Source organism: Rana temporaria, chromosome 5 (genome assembly GCF_905171775.1).
Source record: "Rana temporaria chromosome 5, aRanTem1.1, whole genome shotgun sequence".
In the NCBI taxonomy this organism is placed as follows: Eukaryota; Metazoa; Chordata; class Amphibia; order Anura; family Ranidae; genus Rana; species Rana temporaria.
The window spans coordinates 422,413,439-422,441,191 of record NC_053493.1 but is presented as its reverse complement, the minus strand read 5'-3'; the positions used below and the strand labels follow the sequence as shown (position 1 = coordinate 422,441,191).

Genomic DNA, 27,753 nt, shown 5'->3' with positions numbered 1-27,753 from the left:
GGAGACACAGGACACCGGAGAGGAGAGTATAATACCTCTTCTATTACAGGGAATGGGGGGGGGGGGGGTAGGAGGAGACACAGGACACCGGAGAGGAGATGGCCATTGCACACAATCCAGTCCTGTCCTATTGAAGCCCCCCCCCCACTGTTTGGTAAATGTGATTGGTGGACGTGATGTGTGGCAGGAGGCGGAGTCAAGAGAAATTTGAGAAAACAATATTTATTTCATGTTCAAGAAAAATACAAATGCACAAAAATCAAGGAGGGACAGAACAATACTGACAGGTAATATACAGGTGAAGATGGAGGACAGAACTAGCGTGCACCAATGGGGGACTCCCGGAGGAGAGATCCCCCTCCCCTATACACCGGGGGGGGGGGGGTCACCTGGAAATCCCTCCCCCATACACCTGTGGGGGTCACCTGGAGGAGAGATCCCTCCCCCATACACCTGTGGGGGTCACCTGGAGGAGAGATCCCTCCCCCATACACCAGGTGACTGCCACAGGAGAGATCCATCCCCCATACACCTGTGGGGGATCACCTGCAGGAGAGATCCCTCCCCCATACACCTGTGGGGGTCACCTGCAGGAGAGAACCCTCCCCCATACACCTGTGGGGGTCACCTAGAGGAGAGATCCCTCCCCCATACACCTGTGGGGATCACCTAGAGGAGAGAACCCTCCCCCATACACCTGTAGGCATCACCGGGAGGAGAGATCCCTCCCCCATACACCTGTGGAAGTCACCTGCAGGAGAGATCCCTCCCAAATACACCTGTGGAAGTCACCTAGAGGAGAGATCCCTCCCCCATACACCTGTGGGGATCACCTGGAGGAGAGATCCCTTCCCCATACACCTGTGGGGGTCACCTGCAGGAGAGATCCCTTCCCCATACACCTGTGGGGGTCACCTGCAGGAGAGATCCCTTCCCCATACACCTGTGGGGGTCACCTGCAGGAGAGATCCCTCCCCCATAAACCTGTGGGGGTCACCTAGAGGAGAGATCCCTCCCCCATACACCTGTGGAAGTCACCTGCAGGAGAGATCCCTCCTCCATACACCTGTGGAAGTCACCTGCAGGAGAGATCCCTCCCCCATACACCTGTGGAAGTCACCTGCAGGAGAGATCCCTCCCCCCTACACCTGTGGAAGTCACCTGCAGGAGAGATCCCTCCCAAATACACCTGTGGGGGTCACCTAGAGGAGAGATCCCTCCCCCATACACCTTGTGGAAGTCACCTGCAGGAGAGATCACTCCCCCATACACCTGTGGGGATCACCTAGAGGAGAGATCCCTCCCCCATACACCTGCAGGAGAGATCACTCCCCCATACACCTGTGGGGATCACCTGGAGGAGAGATCCCTCCCCCATACACCTGTGGGGATCACCTAGAGGAGAGATCCCTCCTCCATACACCTGTGGGGGTCACCTAGAGGAGAGATCCCTCCCCCATACACCTGTGGGGGATCACCTGGAGGAGAGATCCCTCCCCCATACACCTGTAGAATAGATCCCTCCCCCATACACCTGTGGGTGTCACCAGGAGGAGAAATCCCTCCCCCATACACCTGTGGGGGTCACCTGGAGGAGAGATCCCTCCCAAATACACCTGCAGGAGAGATCCCTCCCTCATACACCCGTGGGGGGGGTCACCAGTGGGGGTCTGACTCTGGGCCGTATAAAATATGTACAAGAAACCCTCTCCTCTCAATTTTCACAGAAAACACCCCCTCCCCCACCGCTCCGGATGAACAGCGCCCCCTCATTATCTACACTATAAATACATTTACAAGCAGTTTTTGGTGGACGTTTGGCGACTGAGGGGGGGAGACGGAAGTATCAGCAGACGGTCCCAGGCCTCGTCCAATCAGATCATCCACTGGTCCTGGTCCTGCTCAGCTCCCTCCATGTCGGCCTGAAAACCAGAAGAGAAGATTCAGAGGACAGAACGCGGCTCGGCGTACGAGGTCACGTGACTTCAGAGACATTCATACACATCAAGCGTACAAAGTTACAGCTTTATCATGGGGGGGCAACTGGGAGGCACTGGTGATGTAGCCTTCTCAGGGGGGGCAGCTGGGAGGCACCGGTGATGTAGCCTTCTCAGGGGGGGCAGCTGGGAGGCACCGGTGATGTAGCCTTCTCAGGGGGGGCAGCTGGGAGGCACCGGTGATGTAGCCTTCTCAGGGGGGGCAGCTGGGAGGCACTGGTAATGTAGTCTTCTCAGGGGGGGCAGCTGGGAGGCACTGGTGATGTAGCCTTCTCAGGGGGGGCAGCTAGGAGGCACCGGTGATGTTGCCTTCTCAGGGGGGGCAGCTGGGAGGCACTGGTGATGTAGCCTTCTCATGGGGGGGAGGGGGCAGCTGGTGATGTGACCTTCTCAGGGGGGGGCAGCTGGGAGGCACTGGTGATGTAGCCTTCTCAGGGGGGGCAGCTGGGAGGCACTGGTGATGTGACCTTCTCAGGGGGGGCAACTGGGAGGCACTGGTGATGTTGCCATCTCATGGGGGGGCAGCTGGGAGGCACTGGCGATGTTGCCATCTCGGGGGGAGCAGCTGAGAGACACTGGTGATGTAGACTTCTCAGGGGGGGCAGCTGGGAGGCACTGGTGATGTGACCTTCTCATGGGGGGGCAGCTGGGAGGCACTGGCGATGTTGCCATCTCGGGGGGAGCAGCTGAGAGACACTGGTGATGTAGACTTCTCAGGGGGGGCAGCTGGGAGGCACTGGTGCTGTAGCCTTCTCAGGGGGGGCAGCTAGGAGGCACCGGTGATGTTGCCTTCTCAGGGGGGGCAGCTGGGAGGCACTGGTGATGTTGCCTTCTCATGGGGGGGGGGGCAGCTGGTGATGTGACCTTCTCAGGGGGGGGCAGCTGGGAGGCACTGGTGATGTAGCCTTCTCAGGGAGGGCAGCTGGGAGGCACTGGTGATGTTGCCATCTCATGGGGGGGCAGCTGGGAGGCACTGGCGATGTTGCCATCTCGGGGGGAGCAGCTGAGAGACACTGGTGATGTAGACTTCTCAGGGGGGGCAGCTGGGAGGCACTGGCGATGTTGCCATCTCGGGGGGAGCAGCTGAGAGACACTGGTGATGTAGACTTCTCAGGGGGGGCAGCTGGGAGGCACTGGTGCTGTAGCCTTCTCAGGGGGGGCAGCTAGGAGGCACCGGTGATGTTGCCTTCTCAGGGGGGGCAGCTGGGAGGCACTGGTGATGTAGCCTTCTCATGGGGGGGGGGCAGCTGGTGATGTGACCTTCTCAGGGGGGGGCAGCTGGGAGGCACTGGTGATGTAGCCTTCTCAGGGGGGGCAGCTGGGAGGCACTGGTGATGTTGCGATCTCATGGGGGCAACTGCGAGGCACTGGCGATGTTGCCATCTCGGGGGGAGCAGCTGAGAGACACTGGTGATGTAGACTTCTCGGGGGGGGGGGGGGCAGCTGGGAGACACTGGTGACAAGATCTTCCCTTATTCCTCGCAGCCAGCGCTCACTTCTTTCCTCTGACACTCCAGATTGTGGGTGGGGGCCCCACCATCCTTACAATGCAGGACCAATGATCCTTCCCTGTACCTGATGAGGTCACAGCTGCAACCACCAGCCAGAGCATTGAAGAGAAGAGGTATCAGGGGTAGAGGGGCGGGGCTTTGCTTCCTCATGTCAGGGACGCTCTCCTGACGACTGGAGGGGATAATAAATAGGGGTGGAGGAAGCACAGAATGGATGAAACAGAAGCAGGGAGGTCCTTGCACTGCAGATCCTCAGGTACGACTTCCCCTCCAGCAAGGAGAATAGTGGGCAGCACTGCAGTGACATCCCCCAAATCTCACTCCAAATCAGGTGAAACTAGCAGTCAGAGGCTGCAGAGCCTTAGATCTCACAATAGAGATATACAACTATGAGAATCAGAACAGGTGTGCCTAGGCTCAAAAAAAAGCCCCGATATGAGGAGCACCCCAATATGAGGAGCCCCTAGGCTCAGGAAGCTCCCCAGTATCAGGAACGCCTAAGATCAGGAATTCCCCCCGATATCTTGAGCACCTAGGCTCAGGAAGTGCACAGATATCAGGAGCACCTAGGCTCAAGAAGTCCCCCCCGATATCAGGAACGCCTAGGCTCAGGTAGTTCCCCCGATATCAGGAATGCCTAGGCTCAGGTAGTTCCCCCGATATCAGGAATGCCTAGGCTCAGGTAGTTCCCTCGATATCAGGAATGCCTAGGCTCAGGTAGTTCCCCCGCTATCAGGAATGCCTAGGCTCAGGTAGTTCCCCCGATATCAGGAATGCCTAGGCTCAGGTAGTTCCCCCGCTATCAGGAATGCCTAGGCTCAAGTAGTTCCCCTGCTATCAGGAGTGCCTAGGCTCAGGAAGCCCCACCTCTTCCCGGAGTCTGGGAAAAGCCGCAGTTTCTAATACACAGTGATGACATCACGGACCTCTGCTGGGAACCTCGCTAAGAAATCAGATGGGATGGAAGAATAAAAACACGGACTTCCTTCCCTGGACGGGCAGTAGGGGGCGGTACTGCGGCACGGGAGATGGGCTCTGAGGAAAGGAAATCTCAGGCAGACACAGCCGGACTCTTCCACTGACCTCAATCTCACCGTCATCTGGAGACTCGTTATAATCATTCATCTCATCCATGTCCTGCATGTCCTCATCGTCCTCCGAATCCTCCTCGCTGTCCTCGTCATCCTCATCGTCCTCTTCCTCCTCCTCGTCGTACGGCTGGGGGGAAGATAGGCGGAGTTACAAAATAAATTAATACATTTAAAAAAAATAAAAAAGGCACATATGCAACAATCGCAATTATATTCTCTAGGGTCTCTGCTTAAAAAATAATTGTAATATATATATATTTTATAATTCATTAATATTGTTCACATGTAACAATCTACATTTTTTGCTAGGAAATTACTTTAGAATCCTCCAAAAAAAATAAAAAAAAATTATGTGTGTGTGTGTGTGTGTGATTATATATATATATACACATATACACACACATACATACATTACATATACACACACACACACACACACACACCTGTAATCAGGAACCTTGTGTATACATTAAAATTGAAAAAATAATAAATAATAATAATAATAATAATAATAATAATAATAATAAAATTCCATATGAAAAACCCACTGTGCAAATAGTGTGCGACATAAAAAGCTGCAACAATCGCCATTTTATTCTCTAGAGCAGTGATGGAGAACCTCGGCACCCCAGATGTTTTGGAACTACATTTCCCATGATGCTCCACTACACTGCAGAGTGCCTGAGCATCATGGGAAATGTAGTTCCAAAACATCTGGGGTGCCAAGGTTCTCCATCACTGTCCTAGGGTCTCTGATAAAAAAAATAATATATATATATATATATATATATATACACACACACATATTGCAACTTTTTATGTCACACGGTATTTGCGCAGTGGTTTTTCATATGCAGTTTATTTTTTATTAAAAAACAAACAAACAAAAAAAAAAAACATTTTAATGCCAAACAAATACATAACCCAATTTTTGGGGTAAAATATATTTATATTTTTTTCTAACTTTTTTTTTGCATTAAAATAAAAAAAAAAAAAAAAAAAAATGGGGTGTGTTGTGTTTTTTTTTTACATAAAAATTGAAATTGCTAATTAAAAAAACAACGCTGCGCAAATACTGTGTGACATAAAAAGTTGCAATAGGTGTGTGTGTATATTATACACATATTTCAAATTTTTATGTCACACGATATTTGCGCAGCGTGTTTTTTTAAATTAGCAATTTCAATTTTTATGAAAAAATAAATAAATAAATAAAACACACACACACACACACACACATTTTTTTATATGGTAATGCAAAAAAAAAAAAAAAAATTTACCCAAAAAATTGGGTTGTGTATTTTTTCTGGCATTAAAATGTATTTTTTTATTTTTTTTTAATAAAAAAAAAAAAAAAAAGAATTGCATATGAAAACCACTGCGCAAATACCGTGTGACATAAAAAGTTGCAACAGTTGCCATTTTATTCTCTAGGGTCTCTGCTGAAAAAAAAAAAAAAAAAAATGGCAACCGTTGCAACTTCTTATGTCACACGGTATTTGTGTATTTTTTTTTTTGCATTAAAATGTAATTTTTTTTTTTTTATATAAAAAAAATTGCACATGAAAAACCACTGCGCAAATACCGTGTGACATAAAAAGTTGCAACGGTTGCCATTTTATTCTCTAGGGCAGGGATCCTCAAACTACGGCCCTCCAGCTGTTGTAGAACTACACATCCCCATGAGGCATTGTAACACACTGACATTCACAGACGTGACTAGGGCATGATGGGAATTGTAGTTCATGAACAACTGGAGGGCCGTAGTTTGAAGACCCCTGCTCTAGGGCAGGGGTGTCAAACTGGTGGCCCTCCAGCTGTTGCAAAACTACAAGTCCCATGAGGCATTGCAAGGCTAACAGTTACAAGCATGACTCTCACAGGCAGAGGCAATGATGGGACTTGTAGTTTCGGAACAGCTGGAGGGCCACCAGTTTGACACCCCTGCCCTAGGGTCTCTGCAGAAAAAAAAAAAAAAAAAATCAAATATAATATATATATATATATATATATATATATATATATATATATATATATATATATATATATATATATATATATATATATATATATATATATATCAACTTTTTATGTCGCACGGTATTTGCGCAGCGGTTTTTCATATGCAATTTTGAAAAAATAAATAAAATAAAAACTTATTTTTTTATTCATTTTATTGCAAAAAAATTAAATAAATACACAACCTATTTTTTTTGTGTGACATATGAAAGATTTTACACCGAGTAAATAGATACCACACGTGTCATGTTTCCAAATTTGCGCAAAAGCGGCGAATTACGATAAGTAAAGCGAAATGCCACTCAAAAGTATAAGTTCCGCTTTAAGGCGTCTTCCCCCGGAGCTGTTGGGGGGGGGAGGGGAGTACCCGATTTTGACAGGTACCCGCTCCCACCTGCCTTAGGCGATCGGAAATGGAAGTCCCCCCCCCCCCCTGAAATCTTCTGGGACACATGAAAAGTCATAGAAGACTTTGGGACCCGTCAGAGCGCTGATCGCCGCCATTACTAGTAAAAACATTAAAAATAAATAATAAAAATGCAATAAAACTACCCCCTATTTTGTAAACGCTATAAATTTTGCGCAAACCAACTGATAAACGCTTATTGCGATTTTTTAAACCAAAAATCGGTAGAAGAATACGTATCGGCCTAAACTGAGGAAAAAAAAGTTTTTTTATATGTTTTTGGGGGATATTTATTATAACAAAAAGTAAAAAAATATTGCATTTTTTTCCAAAATTGTCGCTCTATTTTTGTTTATAGCACAAAAAATAAAAACCGCCGAGGTGATCAAATACCACCAAAAGAAAGCTCTATTTGTGGGGAAAAAAGGACGCCAATTTTGTTTGGGAGCCACGTCGCACGACCGCGCAATCGTCATTCAAAGCGTGACAGTGCCGAAAGCTGAAATTTCGCCTGGGCAGGAAGGGGGTATTATGTGCCCAGGAAGCAAGGGGTTAAAATGACAGAGGAGGTCTAGTGATAGAATTATCGCTCTCGCTCTGACATTCGCGGCGATACCCAAAGAAAAAAAAAAATTGTATTTGATTTTTACACCCTCCACATACACCCCCCTCCCAGACTATTGGCCGCATCCCCCTTCCACTCCAGCAATAAAGGAGTTAAAAAGTACGTGTGCGTTTTTTCATGTGGGGGTGTGGCCTCCCTCTGTGGGGGCGTGGTCTCACCTCGGAGGCGGGCTTTCCTATGGGGACCAAGTTGTTGTCTTTCTCTGCGATGCTCTGGAGCTGCAGGAGGAAAAAATACCAACATAGTGATATGTACAGGGGGCGGATCACCACAGGGAGGAGGGGCTAAGGAGTAAGGGAAGGGGGAGGAGAAGAGGGAGGAGACTCACCCAGGCCTGGTGCTGTTGCTCCTGGAGAAGGGGGCGGAGTAGATGAGAAGGGGGCGGAGCAGAGGGAGAAGGGGGAGGAGTAGATGAGAAGGGGGAGGAGTAGAAGGGGGGGGGACTCACCCAGCCCTGGTGCTCCTGGAGAAGAAGGAGGAGTAGAGGGAGAAGGGGGAGGAGTAGAGGGAGAAGGGGGAGGAGTAGATGAGAAGGGGGAGGGGACTCACCCAGGCCTGGTGCTGTTGCTCCTGGAGAAGGGGGCGGAGTAGATGAGAAGGGGGAGGAGTAGAAGGGGGAGGGGACTCACCCAGGCCTGGTGCTGTTGCTCCTGGAGAAGGGGGAGGAGTAGAGGGAGAAGGGGCGGAGTAGATGAGAAGGGGGCGGAGCAGAGGGAGAAGGGGGATGAGTAGATGAGAAGGGGGAGGAGCAGAGGGAGAAGGGGGGAGGGGACTCACCCAGGCCTGGTGCTCCTGGAGAAGGGGGAGGAGTAGAGGTAGAAGGGGGAGGAGTAGAGGTAGAAGGGGGAGGAGTAGAAGGAGAAGGGGGAGGAGTAGAAGGAGAAGGGGGAGGAGTAGAAGGAGAAGGGGGAGGAGACTCACCCAGGCCTGGTGCTGTTGCTCCTGGAGAAGGGGGAGGAGTAGATGAGAAGGGGGCGGAGTAGAGGGAGGAGGGGGAGGAGTAGAGGGAGGAGGGGGAGGGGACTCACCCAGGCCTGGTACTGTTGCTCCTGGAGAAGGGGGCGGAGTAGATGAGAAGGGGGAGGAGTAGAGGGAGGAGGGGGAGGAGTAGAGGGGGGAGGGGACTCACCCAGGCTTGGTGCTGTTGCTCCTGGAGAAGGGGGAGGAGTAGAGGGAGAAGGGGGAGGGGACTCACCCAGGCCTGGTTCTGTTGCTCCTGGAGAAGGGGGGAGAAGTAGATGAGAAGGGGGAGGAGTAGATGAGAAGGGGGAGGAGTAGAGGGAGGGGACTCACCCAGGCCTGGTGCTGTTGCTCCTGGAGAAGGGGGGAGGAGTAGATGAGAAGGGGGAGGAGTAGATGAGAAGGGGGTTGGAGTAGATGAGAAGGGGGAGGGGACTCATCCAGGCCTGGTGCTGTTGCTCCTGGAAAAGGGGGCGGAGTAGTTGAGAAGGGGGAGGAGTAGAGGGAGGGGACTCACCCAGGCCTGGTGCTGCTGCTCCTGGAGAAGGGGGAGGAGTAGAGGGAGAAGGGGGAGGAGTAGAGGGAGAAGGGGGGGGGGACTCACCCAGGCATGGTGCTGTTGCTCCTGGAGAAGGGGGAGGAGTAGAGGGAGAAGGGGGAGGAGTAGATGAAAAGGGGGAGGAGTAGTTGAGAAGGGGACTCACCCAGGCCTGGTGCTGCTGCTCCTAGAGAAGGGGGAGGAGTAGATGAGAAGGGGGAGGAGTAGAGGGAAAAGGGGGAGGAGTAGATGAGAAGGGGGAGGAGACTCACCCAGGCCTGGTGCTGTTGCTCCTGGAGAAGGGGGCGGAGTAGATGAGAAGGGGGAGGAGCAGAGGGAGAAGGGGGAGGAGCAGAGGGAGAAGGGGGAGGAGTAGAGGGAGAAGGGGGGAGGAGTAGAGGGAGAAGTAGAAGGGGGCGGGGACTCACCCAGGCCTGGTGCTGCTGCTCCTGGAGAAGGGGGAGGAGTAGATGAGAAGGGGTTGGAGTAGAGGGATAAGGGGGAGGAGTAGAGGGAGAAGGGGGAGGAGCAGAGGGAGGAGTAGATGAGAAGGGGAAGGAGCAGAGGGAGAAGGGGGAGGAGTAGAAGGGGGCGGGGACTCACCCAGGCCTGGTGCTGTTGCTCCTGGAGAAGGGGGAGGAGTAGATGAGAAGGGGGAGGAGTAGAGGGAGGGGACTCACCCAGGCCTGGTGCTGTTGCTCCTGGAGAAGGGGGAGGAGTAGATGAGAAGGGGGAGGAGTAGAGGGAGGGGACTCACCCAGGCCTGGTGCTGTTGCTCCTGGAGAAGGGGGAGGAGTAGATGAGAAGGGGGAGGAGTAGAGGGAGGGGACTCACCCAGGCCTGGTGCTGCTGCTCCTGGAGAAGGGGGAGGAGTAGATAAGGGGGAGGAGTAGAAGGAGAAGGGGACTCACCCAGGCCTGGTGCTGTTGCTCCTGGAGAAGGGGGAGGAGTAGATGAGAAGGGGGAGGAGTAGAGGGAGAAGGGGGAGGAGTAGAGGGAGAAGGGGGAGGAGCAGAGGGAGGAGTAGATGAGAAGGGGAAGGAGCAGAGGGAGAAGGGGGAGGAGTAGAAGGGGGCGGGGACTCACCCAGGCCTGGTGCTGTTGCTCCTGGAGAAGGGGGAGGAGTAGATGAGAAGGGGGAGGAGTAGAGGGAGGGGACTCACCCAGGCCTGGTGCTGTTGCTCCTGGAGAAGGGGGAGGAGTAGATGAGAAGGGGGAGGAGTAGAGGGAGGGGACTCACCCAGGCCTGGTGCTGTTGCTCCTGGAGAAGGGGGAGGAGTAGATGAGAAGGGGGAGGAGTAGAGGGAGGGGACTCACCCAGGCCTGGTGCTGCTGCTCCTGGAGAAGGGGGAGGAGTAGATAAGGGGGAGGAGTAGAAGGAGAAGGGGACTCACCCAGGCCTGGTGCTGTTGCTCCTGGAGAAGGGGGAGGAGTAGATGAGAAGGGGGAGGAGTAGAGGGAGAAGGGGGAGGGGACTCACCCAGGCCTGGTGCTGCTGCTCCTGGAGAAGGGGGAGGAGTAGATGAGAAGGGGGAGGAGTAGATGAGAAGGGGGAGGAGTAGATGAGAAGGGGGAGGAGTAGAGGGAGAAGGGGGCGGGGACTCACCCAGGCCTGGTGCTGTTGCTCCTGGAGAAGGGGGAGGAGTAGAGGGAGAAGGGGGAGGAGTAGAGGGAGAAGGGGGAGGAGTAGAGGGAGAAGGGGGAGGGGACTCACCCAGGCCTGGTGCTCCTGGAGAAGGGGGAGGAGTAGAGGGAGAAGAGGGAGGAGTAGAGGGAGAAGGGGGAGGGGACTCACCCAGGCCTGGTGCTCCTGGAGAAGGGGGAGGAGTAGAGGGAGAAGGGGGAGGAGTAGATGAGAAGGGGGAGGAGTAGAAGGAGAAGGGGGAGGAGTAGAAGGGGGAGGGGACTCACCCAGGCCTGGTGCTGTTGCTCCTGGAGAAGGGGGAGGAGTAGATGAGAAGGGGGAGGAGTAGAGGGAGAAGGGGGAGGGGACTCACCCAGGCCTGGTGCTCCTGGAGAAGGGGGAGGAGTAGATGAGAAGGGGGAGGAGTAGAGGGAGAAGGGGGAGGAGTAGATGAGAAGGGGGAGGAGCATAGGGGGAAGGGGGCGGGGACTCACCCAGGCCTGGTGCTGCTGCTCCTGTTGCTGGAGTTCGTTCTCATCCACACACGGCCGGTCCAGATTAAACCACAGAGAGTCGGTGACTTGTGGGAGGAGCGATGTGAAGAGGGTGGACATGATCTGCGGGGGGGAGGGGGAAAAGGCGGAGTTATCATCTACATCCAACATCATCTAACCCTTCCCTCCACGGCCTGCCCGGCCCTTTCATTCACTAGACTCAATTCTTCCAATCATGGAAGCTCAGCATGACATGTGGGCGTTGCCGAGCATCCTGCCGACCCCTCCCACCAGCAATGATCTGTCTGCATTGCCTAGAGAAGCACAGAGACCCGGTGATGACATCATTGGGAGTCAAATAAAGAGTAATGGGGGAGGGGATCAGTATAGACCCGGAGGAGGGGGACATCCATAACAGGGAGACACAAATCTTATGGTGGAGGGGGGATCAGACTGCATGTCTACAGAATAACTCCGGAGAAGGAGGGGCATCCATAACACGGAGACACAAACCCAATGGGGGAGGGGGGGCCCTGACACAGGGGGGACACACTGCAGACACCCCGCACACCTCTCTCCAGCTCTTCTGATGCCTCCACCAAGATGGCGGCGGTAACGGTCTATCTGACCCCGCCCCTTTACTCACCGGAATCATAGAGTGCACTCAGAGATAGAGCGGCCTCTGTATACAGACATGTGGACACGCCCTCCCCAGCTTTCAAAAACAGCGGCCCCGCCCCCTTCTCGGTTTCCCAAGCGGCGGCCACGCCCACCAGAGAGCCCACGGAGGCCCCGCCCTCTCTTTCTCCCACCGGCGCGGGGCATGACGGGAGAGCTACACCCAACATGGCAGCTGAGAGGAGAGGAGGAGGAAGAAGAGGGGGCCAACCGGGCCTGAGAGAGGAGAGGAACGACTGTCACTGGGGTGAGTGTCACATTATTATCTGTCCCCCCCATTACCTGCACTGAGTGTTACACTGATATCTGTCCCCCCCATTACCTGCACTGAGTGTTACACTGATATCTGTCCCCCCCCATTACCTGTACTGAGTGTTACACTGATATCTGTCCCCCCCATTACCTGTACTGAGTGTTACACTGATATCTGTCCCCCCCCATTACCTGTACTGAGTGTTACACTGATATCTGTCCCCCCCCATTACCTGTACTGAGTGTTACACTAATATCTTCCCCCCCCATTACCTGTACTGAGTGTTACACTGATATCTGTCCCCCCCATTACCTGTACTGAGTGTTACACTGATATCTGTCCCCCCCATTACCTGTACTGAGTGTTACACTTATATCTGTCCCCCCCCCATTACCTGTACTGAGTGTTACACTGATATCTGTCCCCCCATTACCTGTACTGAGTGTTACACTGATATCTGTCCCCCCCATTACCTGTACTGAGTGTTACACTGATATCTGTCCCCCCATCACCTGTACTGAGTGTTACACTCATATCTGTCCCCCCCATTACCTGTACTGAGTGTTACACTGATATCTGTCCCCCCATCACCTGTACGGAGTGTTACACTGATATCTGTCCCCCCATTACCTGTACTGAGTGTTACACTGATATCTGTCCCCCCCATTACCTGTACTGAGTGTTACACTGATATCTGTCCCCCCCCATTACCTGTACTGAGTGTTACACTGATATCTGTCCCCCCCCCCATTACCTGCACTGAGTGTTACACTTATATCTGTCCCCCCCATTACCTGTACTGAGTGTTACACTGATATCTGTCCCCCCTATTACCTGTACTGAGTGTTACACTGATATCTGTCCCCCCCCCATTACCTGTACTGAGTGTTACACTGATATCTGCCCCCCCCCTACCTGTACTGAGTGTTACACTGATATCTGTCCCCCCCCATTACCTGTACTGAGTGTTACACTGATATCTGTCCCCCCTATTACCTGTACTGAGTGTTACACTGATATCTGTCCCCCCCCATTACCTGTACTGAGTGTTACACTGATATCTGTCCCCCCCCCTACCTGTACTGAGTGTTACACTGATATCTGTCCCCCCCATTACCTGTACTGAGTGTTACACTGATATCTGTCCCCCCATTACCTGTACTGAGTGTTACACTGATATCTGTCCCCCCCATTACCTGTACTGAGTGTTACACTGATATCTGTCCCCCCATTACCTGTACTGAGTGTTACACTGATATCTGTCCCCCCCATTACCTGTACTGAGTGTTACACTGATATCTGTCCCCCCATTACCTGTACTGAGTGTTACACTGATATCTGTCCCCCCCCCCCCATTACCTGCACTGAGTGCTACACTTATATCTGTCCACCCCCCATTACCTGTACTGAGTGTTACACTGATATCTGTCCCCCCCCATTACCTGTACAGAGTGTTACACTGATATCTGTCCCTCCATTACCTTTACTGAGTGTTACACTGATATCTGTCCCCCCCCATTACCTGTACAGAGTGTTACACTGATATCTGTCCCTCCATTACCTTTACTGAGTGTTACACTGATATCTGTCCCCCCCATTACCTGTACTGAGTGTTACACTAATATCTGTCCCCTTATTCTCAGTGTGTGTCACACTGTTATCTGTCCCCCCCCCCCCCCCAATCATTCCCGGTGTGTCACACTATTATCTGCCCCCTCATTAACCTTTCTTCTGTCACATTAGTAGTTATCCCCCCCTTGGAGAATCATTGCCCCAGCGTGTGTCACATTATAACCTGTCCCTGATTGTTACGCCTGTGTGCAGCACTCATATCTGTCCCCCCCCCCCCCACATATGACTGATGTATGTCTCAGTATAGTGGAGATGATTGGTTTCTGTGGTGAACACGGACAGTTCTCCGTCTCCCGGGATTTCTCATGTAAAGGTGATTCATCGGTATATATGGAAGTGTCTGCACAAGGAACTGTCTGTGTTTCCCTATTCTCACTGTATATGGACCTCCAGGCCTCTGATTGGTGGTTGGAGATGCTGAGTCTTTCCTTCTTGTCTTCCAGGATCTCTGTGACCAGACGCCGATCATCCTCCAACATCACTCCCTGTCCCAGCCAACTGCCCCGCCCCCCCCCGGGTCTGACAGCCTCCTCCCACCTGAGGGTGTCGCCTCATTCCTGGACACGCCCCCTGTAGCTCCCGGGCTGCAGGCATGTCATTGAATCCCCCAAGACGGGCGACACCGACACCACCCGCCACCTCGCCCGGCACGTCATCCGCCACCCAGGACCGCAGGAGGAGGAGACTCCGAAGGTGAGAGATGGAAGATGAAGGCAAGAAGGGCAAAAAGGTAAGAAGACCGGCGGTAATGTGGTGACACGCCCCCATCTATGACACGCCCCCATCTATGACACGCCCATTTACTTTGAGTGAGGAAACGGGCCACGCTCAGTGTGTCAGCATGTGGACGCAGGCCACGCCCTGGTGGGTCGCCATGGGGGTTGTGGGCCACGCCATGTGGGTCGCCACAGAAGGGGGTGCTGGTCATGCCCTGGAGGTTGCCCACGGGGTGGGGAGTTGCTCTCGCTCGCATGCTGCACCACACGCTTGACATTGCCAGTTTCTCCTGCTCCGGTCCCGCACCACGTTGGCGTCTGCTAGTTGCTCCAGTCCGGACCCCGCTGACCTTCCTGCTGCTCCACACTGCACACCAGATGTAACGTCTGCACCACACACTCCCAGAATATATACACATGAACCCGGAAGTGACTGCCGGTGACCTCTTCCTGGTTCTCTTGTTGGTTTCCCAGTGCATCCTGGGATATCTCACACCTGCAATACCTCCAAAGCTAAATAAAAGCCCTTCAAATGTTTCAGGTTCTGGGTCAGACTGGTACAGAGCTCGTAGGTGGGAGCTGTACTGGGTCAGACTGGTACAGAGCTCGTAGGTGGGAGCTGTACTGGGACAGACTGGTACAGAGCTCGTAGATGGGACCTGTACTGGGTCAGACTGGTACAGAGCTCGTAGATGGGACCTGTACTGGGTCAGACTGGTACAGAGCTCATAGGTGGGACCTGTACTGGGTCAGACTGGTACAGAGCTCGTAGATGGGACCTGTACTGAGACAGGCTGGTACTGGGTCAAACTCGTACAGAGCTCGTAGATGGGACCTGTACTGGGTCAGACTGGTACAGAGCTCGTAGGTGGGAGCTGTACTGGGTCAAACTCGTACAGAGCTCGTAGATGGGACATGTACTGGGTCAGACTGGTACAGAGCTCGTAGGTGGGACCTGTACTGGGTCAGACTGGTACAGAGCTCGTAGATGGGAGCTGTACTGGGTCAGACTGGTACAGAGCTCGTAGATGGGAGCTGTACTGGGTCAGACTGGTACAGAGCTCGTAGATGGGAGCTGTACTGGGTCAGACTGGTACAGAGCTCGTAGATGGGAGCTGTACTGGGTCAGACTGGTACAGAGCTCGTAGATGGGAGCTGTACTGGGACAGACTGGTACAGAGCTCGTAGACGGGAGCTGTACTGGGTCAGACTGGTAGAGCTCGTAGATGGGAGCTGTACTGGGTCAGACTGGTACAGAGCTCGTAGGTGGGAGCTGTACTGGGTCAGACTGGTACAGAGCTCCTAGACGGGAGCTGTACTGGGTCAGACTGGTACAGAGCTCCTAGACGGGAGCTGTACTGGGTCAGACTGGTACAGAGCTCGTAGATGGGAGCTGTACTGGGTCAGACTGGTACAGAGCTCGTAGGTGGGAGCTGTACTGGGTCAGACTGGTACAGAGCTCGTAGACTGGAGCTGTACTGGGTCAGACTGGTACAGAGCTTGTAGATGGGAGCTGTACTGGGTCAGACTGGTACAGAGCTCGTAGATGGGAGCTGTACTGGGTCAGACTGGTACAGAGCTCGTAGGTGGGAGGTGTACTGGGTCAGACTGGTACAGAGCTAGTAGGTGGGAGGTGTACTGGGTCAGACTGGTACAGAGCTCGTAGATGGGAGCTGTACTGGGTCAGACTGGTACAGAGCTCGTAGATGGGACCTGTACTGGGTCAGACTGGTACAGAGCTCGTAGATGGGACCTGTACTGGGTCAGGCTGGTACAGAGCTCGTAAATGGGACCTGTACTGGGTCAGACTGGTACAGAGCTCGTAGATGGGACCTGTACTGGGTCAGACTGGTACAGAGCTTGTAGGTGGGACCTGTACTGGGTCAGACTGGTACAGAGCTCGTAGATGGGACCTGTACTGGGTCAGACTGGTACAGAGCTCGTAGGTGGGAGCTGTACTGGGTCAGACTGGTACCGAGCTCGTAGGTGGGAGCTGTACTGGGTCAGACTGGTACAGAGCTTGTAGACGGGAGCTGTACTGGGTCAGACTGGTACAGAGCTTGTAGACGGGAGCTGTACTGGGTCAGACTGGTACAGAGCTTTTAGATGAGAACTGTACTGGGTCAGACTGGTACAGAGCTCGTAGATGGGAGCTGTACTGGGACAGGCTGGTACAGAGCTCGTAGGTGGGAGCTGTACTGGGTCAGACTGGTACAGAGCTCGTAGATGGGAGCTGTACTGGGTCAGACTGGTACAGAGCTCGTAGGTGGAAGCTGTACTGGGTCAGACTGGTACAGAGCTCGTAGGTGGAAGCTGTACTGGGTCAGACTGGTACAGAGCTCGTAGATGGGAGTTGTACTGGGTCAGACTGGTACAGAGCTCCTAGGTGGGACCTGTACTGGGTCAGACTGGTACAGAGCTCATAGGTGGGAGCTGTACTGGGTCAGACTGGTACAGAGCTCGTAGATGGGAGCTGTACTGGGTCAGACTGGTACAGAGCTCGTAGATGGGACCTGTACTGGGTCAGACTGGTACAGAGCTTGTAGGTGGGAGCTGTACTGGGTCAGACTGGTACAGAGCTCCAAGATGGGACCTGTACTGGGTCAGACTGGTACAGAGCTCGTAGATGGGAGCTGTACTGGGTCAGACTGGTACAGAGCTTGTAGGTGGGAGCTGTACTGGGTCAGACTGGTACAGAGCTCGTAGGTGGGAGCTGTACTGGGTCAGACTGGTACAGAGCTCGTAGATGGGAGCTGTACTGGGACAGACTGGTACAGAGCTCGTAGATGGGAGCTGTACTGGGTCAGACTGGAACAGAGCTTGTAGATGGGAGCTGTACTGGGTCAGACTGGTACAGAGCTCGTAGGTGGGAGCTGTACTGGGTCAGACTGGTACAGAGCTCATAGGTGGGAGCTGTACTGGGTCAGACTGGTACAGAGCTCCTAGGTAGAAGCTGTACTGGGTCAGACTGGTACAGAGCTCGTAGGTGGGAGCTGTACTGGGTCAGACTGGTACGGAGCTCATAGATGGGAGCTGTACTGGGTCAGACTGGTACAGAGCTCGTAGATGGGACCTGTACTGGGACAGACTGGTACAGAGCTCGTAGGTGGGAGCTGTACTGGGTCAGACTGGTACGGAGCTCGTAGATGGGAGCTGTACTGGGTCAGACTGGTACAGAGCTCGTAGATGGGAGCTGTACTGGGTCAGACTGGTACAGAGCTCGTAGATGGGACCTGTACTGGGACAGACTGGTACAGAGCTCGTAGGTGGGAGCTGTACTGGGTCAGACTGGTACAGAGCTCCAAGATGGGAGCTGTACTGGGTCAGACTGGTACAGAGCTCGTAGGTGGGAGCTGTACTGGGTCAGACTGGTACGGAGCTCGTAGATGGGAGCTGTACTGGGTCAGACTGGTACAGAGCTCGTAGATGGGACCTGTACTGGGTCAGACTGGTACAGAGCTCGTAGGTGGGAGCTGTACTGGGTCAGACTGGTACAGAGCTCATAGGTGGGAGCTGTACTGGGTCAGACTGGTACAGAGCTCATAGGTGGGAGCTGTACTGGGTCAGACTGAAACAGAGTTCGTGGATGGGACCTGTACTGGGTCAGACTGGTACAGAGCTCGTAGGTGGGAACTGTACTGGGTCAGACTGGTACAGAGCTCGTAGATGGGAGCTGTACTGGGTCAGACTGGTACAGACCTCGTAGATGGGAGCTGTACTGGGTCAGACTGGTACAGAGCTTGTAGGTGGGAGCTGTACTGGGTCAGACTGGTACAGAGCTCGTAGGTGGGAGCTGTACTCGGTCAGACTGGTACAGAGCTCGTAGGTGGGAGCTGTACTGGGTCAGACTGGTACAGAGCTCCTAGGTAGAAGCTGTACTGGGTCAGACTGGTACAGAGCTCATAGATGGGAGCTGTACTGGGTCAGACTGGTACAGAGCTCGTAGATGGGACCTGTACTGGGACAGACTGGTACAGAGCTCGTAGGTGGGAGCTGTACTGGGTCAGACTGGTACAGAGCTTGTAGGTGGGAGCTGTACTGGGTCAGACTGGTACAGAGCTCGTAGGTGGGAGCTGTACTGGGTCGGACTGGTACAGAGCTCGTAGATGGGAGCTGTACTGGGTCGGACTGGAACAGAGCTCGTAGATGGGAGCTGTACTGGGTCAGACTGGAACAGAGCTTGTAGATGGGAGCTGTACTGGGTCAGACTGGTACAGAGCTCGTAGGTGGGAGCTGTACTGGGTCAGACTGGTACAGAGCTCATAGGTGGGAGCTGTACTGGGTCAGACTGGTACAGAGCTCCTAGGTAGAAGCTGTACTGGGTCAGACTGGTACAGAGCTCGTAGGTGGGAGCTGTACTGGGTCAGACTGGTACGGAGCTCATAGATGGGAGCTGTACTGGGTCAGACTGGTACAGAGCTCGTAGATGGGACCTGTGCTGGGACAGACTGGTACAGAGCTCGTAGGTGGGAGCTGTACTGGGTCAGACTGGTACGGAGCTCGTAGATGGGAGCTGTACTGGGTCAGACTGGTACAGAGCTCGTAGATGGGAGCTGTACTGGGTCAGACTGGTACAGAGCTCGTAGATGGGAGCTGTACTGGGTCAGACTGGTACAGAGCTCGTAGATGGGACCTGTACTGGGACAGACTGGTACAGAGCTCGTAGGTGGGAGCTGTACTGGGTCAGACTGGTACAGAGCTCCAAGATGGGAGCTGTACTGGGTCAGACTGGTACAGAGCTCGTAGGTGGGAGCTGTACTGGGTCAGACTGGTACGGAGCTCGTAGATGGGAGCTGTACTGGGTCAGACTGGTACAGAGCTCGTAGATGGGACCTGTACTGGGTCAGACTGGTACAGAGCTCGTAGGTGGGAGCTGTACTGGGTCAGACTGGTACAGAGCTCATAGGTGGGAGCTGTACTGGGTCAGACTGGTACAGAGCTCGTAGGTGGGAGCTGTACTGGGTCAGACTGGAACAGAGTTCGTGGATGGGACCTGTACTGGGTCAGACTGGTACAAAGCTCGTAGGTGGGAACTGTACTGGGTCAGACTGGTACAGAGCTCGTAGATGGGAGCTGTACTGGGTCAGACTGGTACAGACCTCGTAGATGGGAGCTGAACTGGGTCAGACTGGTACAGAGCTCGTAGGTGGGAGCTGTACTGGGTCAGACTGGTACAGAGCTCGTAGGTGGGAGCTGTACTGGGTCAGACTGGTACAGAGCTTGTAGGTGGGAGCTGTACTGGGTCAGACTGGTACAGAGCTCGTAGGTGGGAGCTGTACTGGGTCAGACTGGTACAGAGCTCGTAGGTGGGAGCTGTACTGGGTCAGACTGGTACAGAGCTCCTAGGTAGAAGCTGTACTGGGTCAGACTGGTACAGAGCTCGTAGGTGGGAGCTGTACTGGGTCTGACTGGTACGGAGCTCATAGATGGGAGCTGTACTGGGTCAGACTGGTACAGAGCTCGTAGATGGGACCTGTACTGGGACAGACTGGTACAGAGCTCGTAGGTGGGAGCTGTACTGGGTCAGACTGGTACGGAGCTCGTAGATGGGAGCTGTACTGGGTCAGACTGGTACAGAGCTCGTAGATGGGAGCTGTACTGGGTCAGACTGGTACAGAGCTCGTAGGTGGGAGCTGTACTGGGTCAGACTGGTACTGTAACATCTCTGATGTTTCCCTGTACAGAACGAGCGCAGCTGAGCCTTCTACAAGCAGCTGCGCTCCGTTCTGCAAGACATCTGCGTCACTTCCGGTGCGCGGACGTTTGCGCTCCAGCGTGGAACGCGGAAGTGCGACTCTGCCTCCTTCCTCGATTTCCCCGCGAATTCGGGGCTATTTAAACTCCTTAGAGATGGCGGTAGGGTGTTCGGTTATTTTGTCGGATCCCTGCCGCCAGTCAAGGAACACTACCTCCCAGCACCGAGCCCTGGAACCACTGCTGTACTCCTCTCCAGGCAATATCCATACCTCAGATCTCTACCTCTCTAATCCACATGCTGCATGCCTGTTTGTTACTACACCCAGCCTCAGCTTGACAGGAGAACCATTGCTTCCTGGATTCTTGGACCCTTTTACCTAGCAACTACATACATCCCCTGGTGAACAACTACTACCAGCTGAACCGCAAGTATCTTGAATTACAATAGTTCCCTGCATTATAACCAGATATCTGTTGTTCTCAAGCTGTTGGGATTATACTAATGAATGCTGATCCTTTTGGGCTATATTCTAACCACAAACTGAGGGATTGTTTTCTATAGATAAAACTACTCCATAATATTGTGAATTAACAATATGACTGCCAGAGTTTAAATACTTGCTGCATTCAGACTTTTCTCAAATTACACTGTGTAGCAAAGTTAATACAATCTCCATACTTCAGCTGCTGCTGGGATAGCTCATATACTTTTATACTCACATGAGGTTGTGATGATTTAACCCCTAAACTTTCTGATACATAAGAGAGTGCATTGGTGGTTTACCCTGAGAAACCTCTTTCTGCTGAGTTCCAATCATACCTGTTATTAATAAATTCTCAGGAGTGTTACATAATAACCGAACCTAATAAAACCATACAAGATAGGAACCATGGATCCAGCAGACCTTGCTAACCACCTAGTTGGACTTTCACAAAGAGTGGATAACCTCACTACTACTATGAATGAATTACGTTTTGAAAATGAAGCATTACGCAACCAAAACCTTGCATTACCCCGAGAGAGACCTGAACCTAAGGTCTGCCCCCCAGAACCCTTTTCAGGGGACCGGAAAATTTTTCGCCAATTCATTAGTGCTTGCCGTCTCATGTTTGATTTACGCCCCCGCACCTACCATTCAGACAGGGTTCGTATCCTTACACTTATATCCTACCTAAGAGGAGAACCTAGAATCTGGGCTGATGCATATGTGGAAGAACATGGTGATTTATTGGGGGCTTTCAATACATTTTTGGATGAGATGTCACTTTTATATGAAGATCCAAACAAACAACTTACTGCAGAGAACTTTATCAGGAGCCTCAAACAGGGGAAAAGACCCGTAGAGGATTTTATTTCGGAATTCAAGTGTTGGAGTAGAGAAACACAATGGACAGATATTGCTCTTCGTAATCAATTCAGATTAGGACTATCCGAATCTATGAAGGATGAGATAGCTCGTGTAGAGCTTCCTCCGTCCCTTGAGGACCTCATGCATTTATCCCTTACCATTGACCGACGTCTCCGTGAAAGGAAGGCTGAACGCTTCAACACTTATCTTCCCCCACAATTCAGAAGATCTAAATCTCCCCCAAAAGAGGTTCCAATGGAACTTGGAGTTGTCAGGGCTCCTTTATCATTTGCTGAGAAACAACGCCGCAGAGCTCATAACCTCTGCCTCTACTGTTCCGCTCCAGACCACATGGTCTCCACTTGCCCACTCCTCAAGAAGAATTCCGAAGGTAACTTTTTAAACATAAGTAAGACTAATCCAACAGGAAATACTACTAATCGTTTTGTTTATGTCACTCTTACCTTACAGTGGGATCAAGAAAGACTTAGGATTGATGCAATGGTGGATACCGGCGCTTGCGGAAATTTCATTGATTTAGGAATTGTAAAGTCTAATAAAATTCCTTGCATGGTTAAACAAAATCCTCTTTCTGTCACTTTTATTGACGGTTCAAGTTCCATTTCGGGCCCTATTTCCTCTCAAACCTCACCCCTACTGGTCACTTGTGGCAATGACCATACAGAGACTCTTGTCTTTGATGTCATTCCATCTCCATTGTTTCCAATAGTCCTAGGATTACCTTGGTTAATACTCCATCAGCCAACTTTCCTTTGGACTAACCTCTCACTTAATCTAAATTCTACATATTGCCAGGAGAATTGCTACCCTATTCTTTCGGTTCTGTCCACAACAGTTGACTCAATAGATCTCCCTAACTATCTACAAGATTTCTCAGATGTTTTTAGTAAAACCAAGGCAGAGATTCTTCCGCCCCATCGTATTTACGACTGTCCTATAGATCTCATTCCTGATACACCTGTACCAACTGCACGTATTTATCCTCTATCCCAACCAGAACTTGTACACCTGAAGGATTACCTTGATGAAAACTTAAAAAGGGGTTTTATCAGACCATCCACATCTCCTGCAAGTGCAGCTATGTTTTTTGTTAAAAATAAAGATGGTTCACTACGTCCGATCATTGACTACCGTCGTCTCAATAGCATCACTATTAAGAATCGCTACCCTCTTCCTCTCATTCCAGAACTCATCGAACGTCTTCAAACTTCAAAAGTTTTCACAAAACTAGACCTTAGGGGTGCCTATAACCTGATCAGGATTCGTCCAGGTGATGAGTGGAAGACCGCTTTCAAGACTAGATACGGTCTCTTTGAATACACTGTAATGCCATTCGGTCTGTGTAACGCACCCGCCACTTTTCAGTGGTTCATAAATGACATTTTTCGAGATCTGCTTGACATCTGTGTTGTGATATACTTGGATGACATCCTGATTTACTCTGATACACTTGAGGAACACACTAAACATGTCCGTTGGGTTTTGGCCAGGCTCAGAACGCATTCTTTATATGCCAAACTAGAAAAATGCGTTTTCAGTCAGTCAAGTATTTCCTTCCTTGGATACCATATTACTCCTCAGGGCATCCAGATGGAACCCTCTAAAGTAGAATGTATCCTCTCCTGGCCAACTCCCAACTCTAGGAAGGCCCTTCAACGTTTTCTCGGTTTCTCAAACTACTATCGCAAATTCATCAAAGATTTTTCAGCAATTGTCAAACCATTGAGTGCCCTTACTAGCACGAAGATACCTTTTACGTGGTCAAAGGAAGCCCAGATTTCTTTTGACACTCTTAAACAATGCTACACTTCAGCTCCCATCTTACAATTACCCAACCCACAATACTACTTCACTGTGGAAGTAGACGCCTCTCATTATGCTCTTGGAGCTATACTTTCTCAACGTCCAAGTCTATCTGAACCTCTACACCCAGTAGCTTTTTTTTCAAGGACCTTGTCTTCAGCAGAGAAGAATTACCCCATTGGTGAAAAAGAACTTCTTGCAATTAAAGATGCACTACAAAATTGGAGGCACCTATTGGAGGGTAGTAAACACCCAATTACCATCCTTACAGACCACCGTAATTTACAGCATTTGAAAACATGTAAGACACTCTCTGCCCGTCAAGTTAGGTGGAGTTTATTCTTTGACAGGTTTAATTTTTTCATATCTTATAGGCCTGGTTCACAGAACATCAAGGCTGACTCTTTGTCCCGCATGCATGAAAACCAGAACACTGAGATTCCTCCTCTATCTATAATTCCTTCAGACCGTTTTATTGGAATCTCTTCGTCTTTTAGACAGTTAATCTCACAGTCACTCTCCAAAGATCTCTCTTGTCTACCAAAAAATCTTACCAGACTGCCAGATGGAGTGTATACTTTCAATAATAAGGTTTTCGTTCCTCCTAAATTACAAATTACACTTCTCAAACATCTTCATGATTCACCATTAGCCGGCCATCCCGGAATCAATAAAACCATCCATCTTGTTAAGAGAGACTACTGGTGGCCTAATATGACTAAAACAATCCACACTTATGTTAATTCATGTGAGATTTGTGCTCGTAACAAGCATTCTAGGAGACCCCCTTCTGGTCTACTCACTTCTATTCCAGTACCCAACAGACCGTGGGAAGTTGTGTCGATGGACTTCATTGTTGAACTCCCTAAGTCAAACGGTGCTAACACTATCATGGTTACAGTAGACCTTTTGACCAAAATGGCACACTTCACTCCTTTAAAGAAGTTACCAACTTCCCATGAAACTGCAAAAGCTTTCATTTCCAATGTTCTTAAATTACATGGACTACCCTCTCAAATCATATCTGATCGTGGAACTCAGTTTATTTCTAAATTTTGGAAGGCTTTATGTAATACTCTGAAAATTGACCACCGCATGTCCACTGCATACCACCCACAAACAAATGGACAAACTGAACGAATTAACCAAATCCTTGAACAATACTTACGATGTTACTGTACACATCTACAAGATGATTGGTTTCAATTACTACCCCTTGCTGAATTCTCTTATAACAATTCTGCCAGTTCTTCTTCTCGATTTACACCATTTTTTGTTAATTATGGTTTCCACCCCAACAGTCTCCCAACCAATCACCCCCCAAACAGTGTTCCAGCAGTTAATCAATATCTCACGACTTTAAAGAACACACTAGACATCTTACGGTCTAACTTAAAATTTGCCCAACAAAGACAAAAGCGATACTACGACTCTCACAGATCGACACCACCTGAATATAAGGTTGGCGACTTGGTTTGGCTTTCCACGCGAAATCTTCACCTTAAAGTACCTTCAAAAAAATTAGGCACTCAATTCGTTGGACCATTCCAAATATCCCATTTGATCAATCCGAACGCTGTAAAATTACTTCTACCCCCAGATTGGAAGATACATTCCTCATTTCACGTTTCCCTCATTAAACCTTTTATTTCTAACCCATTTCCTAACAGACAGCCAAACCCTCCTCCTCCTGTCGAGGTACATGGTGAGATTGAATACGAGGTTGAAAAGATCCTGGATTCGAGGAAACATGGTTCCACCCTTCAATACCTGATACATTGGAAAGGTTATGATCAACTTAATGACTCTTGGGAGAATTCTTCAAACATACATGCTCCTCGCCTGATTAGACAATTTCATCTTAGGTATCCTAATCGCCCCTCTCTTTCTAGGAGCACTGCTGGTGCCCCCTTGAGGAGGGGAGTATGTAACATCTCTGATGTTTCCCTGTACAGAACGAGCGCAGCTGAGCCTTCTACAAGCAGCTGCGCTCCGTTCTGCAAGACATCTGCGTCACTTCCGGTGCGCGGACGTTTGCGCTCCAGCGTGGAACGCGGAAGTGCGACTCTGCCTCCTTCCTCGATTTCCCCGCGAATTCGGGGCTATTTAAACTCCTTAGAGATGGCGGTAGGGTGTTCGGTTATTTTGTCGGATCCCTGCCGCCAGTCAAGGAACACTACCTCCCAGCACCGAGCCCTGGAACCACTGCTGTACTCCTCTCCAGGCAATATCCATACCTCAGATCTCTACCTCTCTAATCCACATGCTGCATGCCTGTTTGTTACTACACCCAGCCTCAGCTTGACAGGAGAACCATTGCTTCCTGGATTCTTGGACCCTTTTACCTAGCAACTACATACATCCCCTGGTGAACAACTACTACCAGCTGAACCGCAAGTATCTTGAATTACAATAGTTCCCTGCATTATAACCAGATATCTGTTGTTCTCAAGCTGTTGGGATTATACTAATGAATGCTGATCCTTTTGGGCTATATTCTAACCACAAACTGAGGGATTGTTTTCTATAGATAAAACTACTCCATAATATTGTGAATTAACAATATGACTGCCAGAGTTTAAATACTTGCTGCATTCAGACTTTTCTCAAATTACACTGTGTAGCAAAGTTAATACAATCTCCATACTTCAGCTGCTGCTGGGATAGCTCATATACTTTTATACTCACATGAGGTTGTGATGATTTAACCCCTAAACTTTCTGATACATAAGAGAGTGCATTGGTGGTTTACCCTGAGAAACTTCTTTCTGCTGAGTTCCAATCATACCTGTTATTAATAAATTCTCAGGAGTGTTACAGGTACAGAGCTCCAAGATGGGAGCTGTACTGGGTCAGACTGGTACAGAGCTCGTAGGTGGGAGCTGTACTGGGTCAGACTGGTACAGAGCTCATAGGTGGGAGCTGTACTGGGTCAGACTGGTACAGAGCTCGTAGGTGGGAGCTGTACTGGGTCAGACTGGAACAGAGTTCGTGGATGGGACCTGTACTGGGTCAGACTGGTACAGAGCTCGTAGGTGGGAACTGTACTGGGTCAGACTGGTACAGAGCTCGTAGGTGGGAACTGTACTGGGTCAGACTGGTACAGAGCTCGTAGATGGGATCTGTACTGGGTCAGACTGGTACAGACCTCGTAGATGGGAGCTGAACTGGGTCAGACTGGTACAGAGCTCGTAGGTGGCAGCTGTACTGGGTCAGACTGGTACAGAGCTCGTAGGTGGGAGCTGTACTGGGTCAGACTGGTACAGAGCTTGTAGGTGGGAGCTGTACTGGGTCAGACTGGTACAGAGCTCATAGGTGGGACCTGTACTGGGTCAGACTGGTACAGAGCTCGTAGGTGGGAGCTGTACTGGGTCAGACTGGTACAGAGCTCGTAGATGGGAGCTGTACTCGGTCAGACTGGTACAGAGCTTGTAGATGGGAGCTGTACTGGGTCAGACTGGTACAGAGCTTGTAGATGGGAGCTGTACTGGGTCAGACTGGTACAGAGCTTGTAGGTGGGAGCTGTACTGGGACAGACTGGTACAGAGCTCGTAGATGGGAGCTGTACTCGGTCAGACTGGTACAGAGCTCGTAGATGGGAGCTGTACTGGGACAGACTGGTACAGAGCTCGTAGATGGGAGCTGTACTCGGTCAGACTGGTATAGAGCTCGTAGATGGGAGCTGTACTGGGTCAGACTGGTACAGAGCTCGTAGGTGGGAGCTGTACTGGGTCAGAGCTCTGTGCACATGAGGGGGGGCTCATGCCTCAACACAAGTATGACTGCTGGGCCCCTGAACTCCCATCATCTGATCCTTCTGGTCGGTGTGAAAATGATGCCCTTGTGGAGCATTGCGAGTCGCTGGACGTAGGTCTTAGTACATTCGGTGGTGTTTGCTCTGTGATCAGGTGCTTGTTCCATGGCTGAGATTTTCCATTAAACATTGCGGCGTCTCGACACGTGTCATCTCCTTCCAGCGCAGGTGTCCGATCACAGAAAACAGGAAAGCGGAACATACCGGGCGTTGTCCTCTTATCCTCCTTCACCCGGCCCTGTGTGTACGGCCGCCCAGGCCTCTCGATCAGAGCGCAGGTCTCCGTCACACACATGGCAAAGTCAGTACTGCCGGCCCCTAGAAGTGCGGACCCCCCCCCCCCCCCTATATTTTAGGTGTAACATATTGCAGTTTACTGTCCTTGGGTGTGGTGGCTGCTCCCCTCCCCCCCCCCCCCCGACTTTTGTTCTCTCTGCGATTTCGCCAATAGGGTGGCAACGCTCACTTCCTGTACTGTGCATGTGGAGGAGCGGTGTTGTCACCCTAGTAAGGTGAATAAGGGGA

At 51.2% G+C, this 27,753-nt stretch overlaps 2 protein-coding genes across 31 annotated transcripts in view; one reads left to right on the top strand and one right to left on the bottom strand.

Moving 5' to 3' along the window:
• Window positions 1-206: 206 nt before the first annotated feature.
• Window positions 207-11,952, bottom strand: ANAPC15 (anaphase promoting complex subunit 15). 25 transcript variants are annotated; one of them, XM_040355282.1, is made up of 9 exons: window positions 11,912-11,936; window positions 11,266-11,388; window positions 7,808-7,867; window positions 4,592-4,726; window positions 1,576-1,922; window positions 1,383-1,506; window positions 1,286-1,313; window positions 698-997; window positions 207-453 (listed from the first exon to the last, which is right to left on the bottom strand). In XM_040355282.1, exons 1-5 carry the CDS (start codon window positions 11,918-11,920, stop codon window positions 1,875-1,877), a joined length of 375 nt encoding a protein of 124 aa, XP_040211216.1. In that variant the 5' UTR covers window positions 11,921-11,936; the 3' UTR covers window positions 207-453; window positions 698-997; window positions 1,286-1,313; window positions 1,383-1,506; window positions 1,576-1,874. The 25 variants fall into 25 exon arrangements, with proteins under 25 accessions (XP_040211216.1, XP_040211218.1, XP_040211198.1 ...); XM_040355284.1 differs by having other exon boundaries at window positions 1,424-1,506; XM_040355264.1 differs by lacking the exon at window positions 1,286-1,313 and having other exon boundaries at window positions 698-1,244; window positions 1,314-1,506.
• A 109-nt stretch (window positions 11,953-12,061) lies between these two features.
• CCM2 (CCM2 scaffold protein) overlaps window positions 12,062-27,753 on the top strand; it is a 77,162-nt gene continuing 61,470 nt past the window's right edge. For 5 of the 6 annotated variants that reach the window (XM_040355260.1, XM_040355258.1, XM_040355259.1 and 2 more), the window contains exons 1-2: window positions 12,062-12,190; window positions 14,272-14,558. In XM_040355260.1, the coding sequence (XP_040211194.1) occupies window positions 14,529-14,558 (30 nt within the window). In that variant the 5' untranslated portion in view covers window positions 12,062-12,190; window positions 14,272-14,528. The remainder of the gene's footprint in view (window positions 12,191-14,271; window positions 14,559-27,753) is intronic. The other variant, XM_040355262.1, reaches the window with a different exon arrangement.